Genomic DNA, 14,342 nt, shown 5'->3' on the forward strand with positions numbered 1-14,342 from the left:
GACTTGGTGGCATGATCTTTAGGTTCTTTGTTTTTGAGTAGTTGATTGATTTCTACCTGCCTATCTCAGGCCAAGCTACTTCCTCCAGCCCTCATTCTGGAAAGAGGAAAAAATCTGATTTTATCTCAAATTCTTCTTTTTCGCACATTTTTACCTTTTTTAGCCACACCTCCAAGATAAACTGAAGAATGGCAACAACAATGAATTTATAGTCAGAAGTTTGACTTTCATGCAAGCTGATATGTAGTATTTTTATAGGCAAGATCAAAGTATGCATAGTAAAAAGGAAATGCACCAATATGCTAATATGATTTTAGCTAAATGCCATCATTGTAAGTTGCATCCAAATTTCAGAGAAGTTAAAATGTGAACAGAGATGCTAAAATGTAAAAAAAGTGCATCTTAGAATCAATAAAATATGACACTAATGATAAACGTTAGAAAAGGTGTTTTCTCCCTTCTTCTAGTTATTCAAATTTCCATGGTGTGTATTTAACTTTGATAATGCAAAAATGTTTAATTTTTAAAATTAAAGTCATATTTAATTTTAAAACAGCTTTTTTACATGTAGGCCTACTCACTAAATTAACAAAAATTTACAGAATTGTTGTCCTTATCCTCTGAGACACTATGTTAGTCTGTTTTCACACTGCTGATAAAAACATACCTAAGACTGGACAATCTAAAAAAGAAAGAGGTTTAATTGGACTCACAGTTCCACGTGGCTGGGGAGGCCTCACAATCATGGTGCAAGGCAAGGAGGAGTAAGTCACACCTTACGTGGAGGGTGGCAGACAAAAACAGCTTGTGCACGGGAACTTCTCTTTATAAAACCATCAGATCGCATGAGATTTATTCACTATCACTAGAACAGCACAGGAAAGACCTGCCCCCATGATTCAATTACCTCCCACCTGTCCCTCCTACAACACTGGGAATTCAAGATGAGATTTGGGGGGACACAGCCAAACCATATCATTCTGCCCCAGTCCCTCCCAAATCTCATGTCCTCACATTTCAAAACCAGTCATGCCTTCCCAACAGTCCCCCAAGGTCTTAATTCATTTCAGCATTAACTCAAAAGTCCACAGTCCAAAGTCTCATCCGAGACCTTTCCACGAGCCTGTAAAATCAAAAGCAAGTTAGTTACTTCCTAGATACAATGAGGGTACAGGCATTGGGTAAATACAGCCATTCCAAATGGGAGAAATTGGTCAAAACAAAGGGGCTGCAGGCCCCACGCAAGTTCAGAATCTGGCAGGGCCATCAAATTTTAAAGCTCTAAAATTATCTCCTCTGACTCCATGTCTCACATACAGGTCACACTGATGCAAGAGGTGGGTTCCCATGGTCTTGGGCAGCTCTGCCCCTGTGGCTTTGCAGGGTACAGCCTCCCTCCTGGCTGCTTTCACGGGCTGGCGTTGAATGTTTGCAGTTTTTCCAGGCGCACAGTGCAAGCTGCTGGTGGATCTACCCTTCTGGGGTCTGGAGGACAGTGGCCCTCTTCTCATGGCTCCACTAGGTGGTGCCCCAGCAGGGATTCTGTGTGGGGGCTCCAACCTCACATTTCCTTTCCACACTGCCCTAGCAGACTGTGGGCCCCATCCCTGCAGCAAACTTCTGCATGGGCATCCAGGCATTTCCATACATCCTCTGAAATCTAGGCAGAGGTTCCCAAACCCCAATTCTTGACTTCTGTGCACTCGCAGGCTCAACACCACATAGAAGCTGCCAAGGCTTGGGGCTTACACCCTCTGAAGCCACAGCCTGAGATATACCTTGGCCCCTTTTAGTCACAGCTGAAGTGGCTGGGATGCAGGGCACCAAGTCCCTAGACTGCACACAGCAAAGGGACCCTGGGACGGACCCATGAAACCAATTTTTCCTCCTAAACCTCCAGGTCTGTGATGGGAGCGGCTGTCACAAAGGTCTCTGACATGCCCTGGAGACATTTTCCCCATTGTCTTGATGAGTAATTTTCGGCTCCTTGTTACTGATGCAAATTTCTGCAGCTGGCTTGCATTTCCCCTCAGAAAATGGGTTTTTCTTTTCTGTGGTATTGTCAGGCTGCAAATTTTCTGAACTTACATGCTCTGCTTCCCTTATAAAACTGAATGCCTTTAACAGCACCCAAGCCACCTCTTGAATGCTTTGCTGCTTAGAAATTTCTTCCGCCAAACACCCTAATCACCTCTCTCAAGTTCAAAGTTCCACAAATCTCTAAGGCAGGGTCAAAATGCTGACAGTCTGTTTGCTAAAACATAACAAGAGTCACCTTTGCTCCAGTTCCCAACAAGTTCCTCATTTCCATCTGAGACTACCTCAGCCTGGACCTTATTGCTCATATCACTATCAGCATTTTTGTCAAAGCCATTCAGCAAGTCTCTAGGGAGTTCCAAATTTCCCACATTTTCCTATCTTCTTCTGAGCCATCCAAATTGTTCCAACCTCTGCCTGTTACCCAGTTTCAAAGTCACTTCCACATTTTCAGGTATCTTTTCAGCAATGCCCCACTCTACTTGTACTAATTTGCTGTATTAGTCTGTTTTCATAAAGACATACCCGAGACTGGGCACTTTACAAAACAAAAGGTTCAATTGGACTCACAGTTCCACATGGCTGAGGAGGTCTCACAATGCTGGTGGAAGGCAAAGAGGAGCAAGTCACATCTTATGTGGATGGCGGCAGGCAAAAAGAGCTTGTACAGGAGAACTCCTCTTTAAAAAACCGTTCACTATCACGAGAACAGCATGGGAAAGACCTGCCCCCATGATTCAATTACCTCCCACCAGTCCCTCCTACAACACAGCCAAACCATATCGTACTATGTCTCACATTGCTTACTTCATACATTTAAGAAGCTGTATAAATATTTTTAAAATAGTGACATGCAATGATACATTATAAACATAACATGTTGACTAAATTATTATTTACCTAGAGCAGTTGCCTCATTCTACACAGTGCTTTTTAATGCCAATAAATGCATTAATAAAATATTAAAGTCCAAATAATTTAAGCATAGAGTAAATCATATAATCCACTTTTATGTCAATTATTATAGTACCATTATAGTGGTGAGACGGCTACATCTATTTACAGATATCAAACTAGCTGATTATGCTTTGATGAGCTTTATTTTCAATTTTATACTTTATTAACTTAACTGCATTCACTCGGGCCTGCTAATCTAGCAAACTGATAAGAAAGGTGTGTTTAAAAAAACACTTTTCCATTTCTCAATCTTGTGGCAAAAAAATAAAAAATAAAATAAACAAAACACCTTTTAGCATACTCCTATTTTACCTAAGAAGGCTTCAAACCATCTTAATATTTATAATAGTTCCACTGTATTACATAAATAGCAGTTATCCAAAGAATTTTATCCTCAACTTTATAGAAGGCTATATTCTTGACAGAGATGCCTAAAACAAAAGTGACTTACTCTTAAAAAGAATGTTATGATGAAAGCCATGTTTTTAAGCAAGGGCCTGATGCCTAATTTTATGTAGAAATAATATAAATGCCATTTTAAACAACAGTTACATAAAAATCTTTCCAAAAGAACTAATAGGGTCGAGCACAGTGGCTCATGCCTGTAATCCTGATACTTTTGGGAGAACAAGGCAGGCGATCGCTTGGAGACCAGAAATTCGAGACTAGCCTGGTCAACATAGTGAAATACCATTTCCCATAAAATTTTACTTAATTTAGCAGATATAATTCCAAAGAAAATGTAGGAAGATCCTATCTTTCTCCTTCATAATTCAAGTTCATATTACATTGACACAGATTAGAAGGTGATATTCATCAGGTCATGGATGAGTGTGATGTTGATCCTAGGGAAAAAATTACAACTTACTTATCTAAATGGGCAGTATGGCATGGGTACTTAGAAGGAAGTGGTAACTTTTAGGAGAAAATATGAATTCACCAAAAAACTATGTCAGACTAAGGTCATTCTTTTCTTTGAAAGGGATCACGAAATTTTTGTAAATTTTGTTCACTATGCTACAAAGCATTTGATGATAAACAAAATCAGGGTTTCTGCCCTTTCCAAGTAAGAGACCAAGGCTACATACAGTTCTAGGGTCTACCTTCACACCTCTGTGACAGGAAAGAAAGACCCTTCCCCACACCAGCTCCAGCAGAAACATCCCAAAAGAGGACTCTGGCCCAGTATGCATCAGGTTATGGATACTGTCAGAATGCCAGGTCTACTACCAGAAGGAAATGTGTGAAAAGATGCTGGTAAGTTAAAAATGAGAGCCAATACAATAACCAAAGGGTGTCAATTAATAGAAAGATTATAGTGGTGTAAACATACTGTTCTATACTCAGTCCTGTCCAATCAGTTTTTTAAGTTTGTTAGGAAAACATACAGAAGGAATAGTAATTAATTGTGCAGATCAAAAAGTTTCAGAGGGAAGAAGTAATGTGCCCAACCAAAAATAAGTATAAAGACCTGCACCCAGGTTTAAAAAAAAAAAAATTCAGGATGGGCGCGGTAGCTCTCACCTGTAATCCCAGCACTTTGGTAGGCCAAGGTAGGCAGATCACCTGAGCTCAGGAGTTCAAGACCAGCCTGGCCAACATGGCGAAACCCCATTTCTACTAAAAATACAAAAAAATTAGCTGGGTGTGGTGGCGGGTGCCTGTAATCCCAGCTACTCGGGAGGGTGAGGCAAGATAATCACTTGAACCCGGGAGTCGGAGGTTGCGGTAAGCCAAAATTGCACCACTGCACTCCAGCCTGGGTGACAGAGCAGGACTCCATCTCAAAAAAAAAAAAAATCAAACACATCAAGGTGAGGAGGGGGAAAGAAGGGAAAACCATTGTGAAAGCTAAATACAAGTGAAAAATATTTGAGAGTCATAAAAATGAATGTAATTTCATGCTATTTTAATGAAAGCTTAACATCTTAGGATCTTTAATGAAAGCTTAGGACAAGGTAGGTCACAGTTCTCTGCTAGTGTGCCAGTGAGAAGACACTTTGAATGCCGAATTCCATTTAGCACTGCCTCTTTAAAAGGTGGAGAAATAAAGACTGTCATATTCAGGAAGCAGCAACTGAAAAAATACAGAAACCTAAAACCATGTCACATAAAACTAACTTAAGATACTTTCCAACTCTGAAAGTAAATGATCCTATCAATTGAAAAAGGCTTCTTTTGGGAGATTTTCATGGGTGTATCTGAGGAAATTAGGAAGGCTCAGGAGTTTTTAAGAAGCTAACAAAGGTATGTTTTGTTGTCCTTTTAGTTTTCTTTTAGCAAGCATAGGAATGAGAGCTACCTTTTATTTACTGAGCACTGGGTTAAAACGTTTTCTCCATTAATCCTCACTTAACTGCTGAGTGAGTGAGTAAATACTACTATCCCTGTTCTACTGAGGTTCAAAGAGGTTAAGTAAATTGACCAAGGTCACAGATCTGACAAATGGCCAAAGGAAAAATTGAACCTACATCTGACTCTAAAAACTATTCTTTAACACTATGCCAAACTACCTCCATAATAAAGATCAAGTAGCTGCACAAAAAAATGTTCATTTTTGCAAATTATAAAATACGTGCAAATTAAAATAATCTTTCAAGACTATTTTGCATCCGTAAAGTAGAAAAAATTTCAAATATCCCCTAATGATGAGTAGGTAATTAAGTCAGCATTCATTCATAGTACTGCAAATTGGCACAACTCATGAAAAGTAATACATCAACCTGTGTAGTTTAAGAATGCCCACAGTTTCCACAAACACTAAGGAAATTCATAAGCCTCCATTCATTAATCCTACTTCTGGCAATTTATTCCAAGGAAGTTATTCAGCAGAGATGAAAATGTTCACTTGCAAAAATATACCAGTATAATCCATAAAAATTCCGGAGACAGTCTAGATGCTCAATAGCTAACAGGAAAATAAACTAAGATATTGCCACACAGAGGAATATTTATGTATTTCTTTAAAAGTACAGTTATGAAGGTCATGTACAGGGAAATATAGGAAAGAGGTATGCTTTAAATGAAAATAACAAAACATGTACGTTATAACTGTAAAAATGCACATAAATACAGAATAAAAGGAAACAAAAATAAAACAATATTTGTATTATGGTTATAACATTATGGATGATTTTTAATTTTCTTAAATTGTCTTTAATGTTTATACTGTATTAAACTGTCAAAAGCAGGTGATGATAGCATTTTTTTAAGTTTCTAAGACTTGCTTTACCTGTACATTATAGGGGGTATAAGTGGTCCAGCTCCTAAAGAGCTCATAAATATACTAAAGACAACATTTACATTTGTAGCAAAAAGAATGTGTTATTTAAAACCACATAGTAACCACAGCCCCCCAAAAATGAGAATCTCATTTGTTGTTGTAGAGTCAAACAAATATGAGTGTCTACTATATATTCCAGCCACAGTTCTAGCCACTGGGGCTATAACTGTGAATAAAATAGACAAAAATTCTTGCCTTTGTGGAACTTAAATGCTAGCAGTATGTATATACTGCAAACATATACAACAGACAAGATAAATATGTAAAATATATAGCATATTTTATAGTGATAAGTGCTAAGGAGAAAAGTAAAGTCAGGAAGGTAGACGGGATGCTATTTTGAGTGGCAGGGGCCAGGCACAGTGGCTCTTGCCTGTAATCCCAGCACTTTGGGAGTCTGAGGTGGGAGAATCGCTTGAGCCTAGGAGTTCGAGACCAGCCTGGGCAACATAATGTGACCTTGTCTCTACAAAAAATATTAGCCAGGTGTGGTGACGTGTGGCTGTAGTCCTAGCTACTTGGGAGGCTGAGGTAGGAGGACTGTTTGAGCCTGGGTGGCAAAGGTTGCAATGATCCAAGATGGTGCCATTACACTCCAGCATGGGTGACAGAGTGAGACCCTGTCTCAAAATAAATAAATTAATAAAAATAAATCAAATGGCAATAGAAGGTCTCACTAAAAGGATGTCTGAAAAAAGACTGAAAGAGTGGGGAGAGTAAGCAATGTGAGTATCTGAGGAAAGAGCACTTCAGGCAGGGGAAACAGCAAGAGCAAAAGCCTTGAAATAGAATGCCTACCCAAGGATGTGAATGTGCCAGTAACTGGGACATATAATTAATTAAACAACCTGTACTCAGTTCCCCCTAGCAGACCACAGATAGCTACACAGTTCTCAGAACACTGCTCTGGGCCTGATCTGCCTCAGTTGGGTTCAGTACACAGCTACTTTGGCTGGCAAATTCTTCAATGCTTTTTTTTCCATCCAAGGTTGCTTAAGCATCTCTTTTTTATTTTGAGGATCCAAACGGGTCCATATAACATCTACTCATGGGCAACTGTAAGGGTCTCAAACCGCTCTAGCCCCTCACATGATTCATGCTTGCACTTTGCAAAACACCCAGTGCGCCTGTGAAACTGAGAAAAGTGAAGCCAGCCCCTTCTAGAGCTTGATTTGAATGGGGCAGATTTAAGGAAGGAAAGCTGAATTTTGAAGTTTGCAGGAAAGTTGTAGAGGGGTTAGCAGTAACGTAGTGCAGGGAGTAAGAAGCTGGAGATATAAGGACACCCAATGGGTAAAGAAAGGCCCAGCAGCAGGCAACAGGGCTGAGACTCAGGACAAAAAAAAAAGTCAAGAAATTTCCAGCAGTGGGAATGTCCAAGAAACTTCTAAATAAAAGCATTTTAAGCTGTTCACTATGCTGGGATATAATCCCTACCACTCCTCCCAAATTTTCAATAAAGCCCTACTATAAATATCTGCTTTGTGATTGATTCTTTAGAGAAATCAAGGCAGACGCCAAAGAGACAGGCTCAAGAGACAAGATGTAAGTACCTTCTAAAATAGAGCAGAAAGTGCTCCAAAGGAAGCGAAGTAAGATGTCACTAAAAGAAACACAAGCTCCCTGAAATTCCTGAGAAATATTTAGGAGAGGAAACTGTGTTCCCACCATTTATAGATGGGGGCTTTTAAAAGCAGGAAAATCACCCCATAAGCAGGTGGACTTTGGTATACCTAGCTAGATTATACCCAGTCAAGCGATGAATAGATAAAACAATAAAGGTATTTAAATGCATGCTTCAGAAATTTTAAAAGAGGTGATCATCATTTAGATCATCTGGAGTAGTTAAATAATACTTCATGGATAGGGTGACCCTGACCTAACCCTTCAAGGATGACAAGAGTTGGAGAACACAGATATCATAGAAAGATATTCTAGGTATGAGTAACAGCATGAATAAAGCTCCAAAGCCAAAAATGAGTGTGGCCTGTTCAAAGAACAGTGTAGAAACTGTCCTATTTGGAACAGAGAGTACCCATTGGCAGGCAATGGCATATAAGATTAGCCAGGTAAAGTGAGACCAGATTGAGGGAGGCTCTGAAATCCAAGATGAGAAATCCGAACTCTATTTGACAAGCATTGATAAGAAGCGAAAGAAACTGCTTTGTTCTGTTCTGTTTTTTAAAGATAATAAAATACTATGGCTATATAGACTGGTACCATTCCCTGCCTTCTAAAATTGGCCCACTGATTTCCCACTACCCAGGTCAGGTTATATATGCTCAGGTACACAACTATTACTTCCGCAAAAAGAATGTTTCTATTCATGTTTGTACTAGGCATCTCCAAATGCCTGTCAATTACGCTTAAAAGTTCTTCAACTATCCTATGTCATTTATCCTCTCTATAAACACTGTCTAACCCATGACATAGCCAAACTAGGGAATTAAAGATGACTCAGTTCATGCCCTCAAGAAACTCAGGATCTGATGTAGGCAAAAGCCAAGAAAACAAACTAGTACAATACAGAATGGTAAGTGCTAGAGTAGGGGATACCTAGAGCAGTAGTCTCCAACCTTTTTGGCACCAGGGACCAGTTTTGCGGAACACGATTTTTCCACAAATTGGGGTTGAGTTGGGGGATGGTTTCAGGATGAAACTGTTTCACCTCAGATCATCAGGCATTAGATTCTCATAAGAAGTGTGCAACCTAGATCTCTCACATGTGCAGTTTACAATAGGTTCACGCTCCTATGAGAATCTAATGCTCCTGCTGATCTGACAGGAGGCGGAGCTCAGGTGGTAATGCTCGCTTGCACAGGCTGTGCAGCTGGGTCCTAACAGGCCACCAACCTGTACCAGTCCACAGCCCGGGGGTTGGGGACCCCTGGCCTACAGTATCATAAAAGCAGAGGACACTTACATCAGTTTGGAAATCAGAAAAAGACAGAAAACACCTAAGACAAAGTGTTGACTGAGTCTTGAAGAAAAAGAAGTATCAGCTGGGCAAGTTGGCTCATGCCTGTAATCCCAGCACTTACGGCTGGATGAGTGGGAAAAGTAGGGAAGGACCACACCATGAATACAGAAAGTTTGTATTTTAGAGTAGATTAATGATTTTAATGAAGGAATATTATGATCATATCTGAGCTTCTTAAAAAGAGCTCTGGTGGCAGTGGAAGATGGATTGAAAGGGCACCACAAAGTTTCTTCCTAACATAAATGCAACAAAAATCTGATAAAGGATGCTGTAACAGTCACTTTATTCCAGTTATCCACTCCTACCCCCTTTCTAGGCTTAACACACATCCTTCATGAAGCCTTCCCCAACCCTTCCCAAACACATTAATCTTGTCTTTCTCAAAACTTCTAAGACATGTCTATCTGTACATTTCATTCTGCTATCAGTGTTTAAGTTTCTTTTCCCTAACAAGAAGGTAAGCTCCCTGAGAAAACAAGTCATATATTTTTGTAATACACACACACACACACACAATCTTATAGCTCCCAGTACAGTAATATAACATTCTGAAATAGACACTTCCTTTAAATAGCCCTCTTTATCCATGAGTAAAAAGATTCTTCTTTTCCCCATAAATAATAAAATAAAATGTAAGATTAGGCAAACTAAGGTGAAAAAGTTAGCTTAGCAGTGCTGGAATCAGGAGTGAATACAAGCTGATCAGGAATGAATACAAAGGAACTTTCTGGTGAGATAGAAATGTTCTAATTTGTCATAGGGATGTGTTACATAATGTATCCATTTGTTCAAAAAATGTATAACTAATATTTGTACATTTCAATGTATATAAATTTTACCTAAAAAACCTATAAAAATAAGGGGTGACAGGCAGGTTGATATAGATGAAACAAGAATATAGAATGTTGTTGGTACTCCTTGGGTAAAGTGTATTGGGCAATCCTTGTATTATTCTATTTATTTTTTATATGTGTGAAATTTTCCACAATAAAAGGTCAGAAACACACACACATATATATGAGATTTAACTGAGTGAAAAAAATTACATTAACAAAAATTAAAAGTAACCCAGAACATTTAATTACTCATTCTCCTAATGTTTGGAATAATGTTACACTGTAACTTTTAAAGTGATTTTACTAGCTCTATTACCTATCCAATTCTAAGGGAATATATATTCTAAAACCAACCTACTATTAACAACATAGACAAAAGAAGGCCAAGTAGCCAGTTTCCTTAATTAAGCACCAGATATTAAAATTAATTAGTTCTGTTACCAAAGATATTCAAAAGGCCACTCAAATATAAAGTTAGAATCTTCTAATCTTCAAACTGTGATACCAAAGGTGGTGACTAAAAGATATTGGTAAGCTTCTGGAAGTACAATATCTACAAAAATACACTCAATACCATTTTTAATGGTTTCAAAATAGTTCAATCATTTCATCTCAACAATTTAAACTTCATGATTATCTGCTCAGAATCTGCAATCTCCTCCAACAAAATACTGTGTAAAATAGAGATTTTCCCCACTCATCCCAATGCAAAAGACTAATAATAATCTTTTGTTCAGTACATCTCCTGCTAAAGAATTTAATCCCCACAAAAGCTCACAACATTTCTCAAAAAAAATTTTTTTTAGGCATTTTACAATGGCAAAGGAGCAGCTAAAATTATTTAATAAGGCAAATTCTATTATATTATTTTACTTCTATCGCTACTATTTCCCATTAGATTCTGTTTAAAATTTCCCTTACCAATAATCTATGGTTTTATAAACTGGTTTAGTAGTTAGGTGGACTGTGACTGGATGGGGGCATGAGGAGAATTTCTGGGGTGCTGATAATGTTCTGTTTCTTGATCTGGGTGCTGATTACACGGGTGTGTTCTACTTGTAAAAATTCTTCAAGCTCTATGTGTACTATATGTATGTGGCATGTATGTGATACTATATCACATATACATATAATCATAAAAGTAATCCAGAACTTGTAGGGCTGTCCTCGAGTCCCCTCCTCCATATTAAAACACCTGTTCTATGCCCTGAAACACTTCTTTGCAAAAACAGAATTCAAGTTAAAGGACCTTACATCTTCTTTCTACTGGCATGTTCCCAGGTAACAGGTAACTTCTATTTGCAACTGGGAGTTCATACAAACCAACAGAAAAACTTGCTTTTTATTTTCCCAAATTAATCCTTTTAAAAGCAAACTGAATAGAAGAAAAATGAGTAAGCGCTGTATTGCCCAGACTATGCTGCAAATCATTTTCAACTCTGTTAAATGGATTTAGGAAGGAAAAGAAAGATCATCACTTCAGACTCTAGTAAGATAAAAACAGAAGGCGGCTAGAAAGAACTTAATGGAAAGGGTACTATAAACTAGAAGTCTATTTGTGTTTTAGTCCAAATTTTACTACTAATTAGATATTGTAGGCAAATCAAACACGGGAGGCAACAGTACATGGTCAGAGGAATGAATGAAATAAAATTCATGAAAGTAGTATGTCAAGATTTAATACGAAATATTCAATGACTGGCAAGAATGCTTGGGAAGTAGCCTTTTCTCTTTCACTTGTCCAGCAAATAAAAATTGCATGTATGTGACATACATACCTGTATGTCGCAACCGTAATTCAGCTCTCTCTTTTTTCCTTTTTCTGAACTGATAACCTCCCAAAGTTAAATCTAAGCACTGAAATTCTCCCGCGGTGGAAGCAGTGGCGTGTCATTAAAAAGGAGCTTGATCCTCACCTAAACCACACTCTCATCTTTCACCTACAGAGCCCAGGAAGGAAAACATTTCCCTGTAAGTCCGACAGAACCGATCCAGCCTTTCCGGATGAAATGCCACCGACCAAATGTTCACCGACCAAAGGGTTCACCGACTCCAAGGGCTCACCACTTTAGACGGCAATCCTGCCAAGTGGACCGGGAATAGTTTCATAGAAGCCACCCTCGCGACTTTCAACAGCAGTTAGTCGGGAATCGAGCCAAACCTCGTCCAAGTGACTTAGACACCAGCCTCCAGCCTGGCGAATCCAATCCCCATCCTCAATCACACATCCACGTCCCCAAAACAAATCCTTCACCGTCTGGAGATGAGATGGCAAAACCAGAACACACCCAGAAAGTTGACACAGAAGGGGGTGATGTAGGGAAGGGGGTGGGGGACACACCGCGTCCCCCTCCCACCCCCAACTGGAGGCCGCTGCCTGAGTGCTGGCTGGGCGCCGGTTCGCCCGCGGGCGCAGAAGAAGAATTCGCACTCCCGGGGTGGAGCGAGGTCGCCGAACAGGCCAGCTGGGACCGACGCTGTCGTGGCGGGGACTCGCGGACACCCTGACACTGAAGCCCCACGGCAGTCGCGGTCGGCCCTCTCTCCGCCCGACCCCGTCGGGCAAAGAGACCTGTCGGCCGGGTGGGGAGAGAGAGCGCGCGGGGAGCGCCCGCTCCGGCCCGGGAAGGCTGCACGGCTACGGGCCTTCTTACCCGTGCAGGCCGAGGGCGCGGCGCCGCTTGTGGAGCAGGCAGAGCAGCAGGAACGCGGCACCAGCCAGCGAGGAGTTTCGCGCCGTCAAGTACTTGCTGAAGGCCGCCATGGCACTGCCGGTACCAGCGAGCCGGCGAGGGGACGCGGCGGCGGCGGCGGCGGCAGCGGCTACCTTACTGCACGAAGCGCGGGGGAGACTGGGAGGAGAGCAGAGGGCGGGGCCGGCCGCGCAGGACCGCCCCCTGGCTCGCGCCGCCGCGCCGCCCGCGCTCTGGAGCCCACTTTGTACTTTGGCTCGGCGGGAGCGCGCTCGGCAGCCTCCGTGGGCGGAACAGTTCCCGGGACGCGCTCTGCGCACGCGCGGACTCCTTCAGGGTCTCCGGAAACGCGGCGCGGAGGAGCTGTTGCTACTCAGCCCTGCGAGGCGTCAGTGCTGCCCCTGCCTCACCCCTACCCTCCCACTCTTCGCGCGCACACCCCGGCTTTCACAATAACTGGATGAGCGGGCCTGGCCTGCAGCGAGGACCTAGTGGGCCCTGCCTCTCCACTCCCGCGGTGATGTACCGTTACCACCCTCTTAAAGGAGCCCAGGAAGGAGGCGGACGGCCCCGTCACAGAGCGTGTAGGGAAAACACAGCACAGTGATTATCAGGACGAAACCAAACAATCGGAACTCCGCAGAGGTGTAGGGAGATGTGAGGAGAATGACACAGATCAAAGAGCTTTTTCCAAGCCAGTATTTTCCAAACCGCGGGTTATAATCTCTAGCGCATTGTGAAATTGGTTTGGTAGATCGGGATCATCACCCTCCGTTTTTAATAAAATTGAGAATAGAACAAAATAGAAAAGTTTCACAGTACATCACGTAGTAAAGGAGTTGTTTAGAGAAATTTCGATTTCAGTGTTTTGCACGTATGTATCGCCACCGGCGATGTAAAATGTATTTATGCAGATCTGGTCAGAAAAAAGTTTGAGAAACACTGTTCTTTGCAAAGGGACATTCAGAAGTAACAATCGTGCGTTGTGTTAATGCTGGCCTCACTCCCAGAATCAGAAGGGCTTTGCAGATTACAACATTCTTCTCCTGTCTGACCCTATGTTGCAGGAATTGTTATCGCCAGCATTGAGCCTAGCATATATACAGTAACAGTGAATCGCTGTTTTCAGCTGAGGAAACTGGAGAAAAGCAAGTGTGTCAGAAAATAAGCTCATAAAACCTCGCATAATGCACATACATATTAAAGTAGCCTACAAAGTAGTGGTGCTGTGCCCTAGGTGTTTTCTCAATATACATGAGCCGTTGCCTAATACAGGTTATGAGGATCACAAAGACGAGGTACAATAATAGCATGCGTATAGAGGTGCTCAACAGTGAATTCTAAATTATGCAGAACTGAAGCTCCTACTAATTCACTATTTGTCATGTGGACATTTTCATTACCTGGAGGGGCAAAGGGTCTTGGCCCTCTGAAAGTTAACTGAAAACCGCTGACATAAGGCAGATTAATAGAAGAAAAAATTAATAGGAGAAAAGGCATACAAATTTAATGTGTATACATGGGAGCGTTCAGAATGGAGACCCAAAGATACGTGG

General features: G+C 41.2%; 1 protein-coding gene across 2 annotated transcripts in view; it reads right to left on the reverse strand.

Annotated features, from left to right (window-relative positions):
• ABCD3 (ATP binding cassette subfamily D member 3) overlaps positions 1-13,081 on the reverse strand; it is a 100,630-nt gene extending 87,549 nt beyond the window's left edge. Inside the window, exon 1 of one of the 2 annotated variants that reach the window (XM_003808440.6) lies at positions 12,748-13,081. In XM_003808440.6, coding sequence (XP_003808488.1) covers positions 12,748-12,857 — 110 coding nt within the window. In that variant the 5' untranslated portion in view covers positions 12,858-13,081. The remainder of the gene's footprint in view (positions 1-12,747) is intronic. The other variant, XM_003808442.7, reaches the window with a different exon arrangement.
• Between the last annotated feature and the right edge of the window lie 1,261 nt (positions 13,082-14,342).

The sequence above is a fragment of the Pan paniscus genome, chromosome 1 (genome assembly GCF_029289425.2).
Source record: "Pan paniscus chromosome 1, NHGRI_mPanPan1-v2.0_pri, whole genome shotgun sequence".
Taxonomy (NCBI): Eukaryota; Metazoa; Chordata; class Mammalia; order Primates; family Hominidae; genus Pan; species Pan paniscus.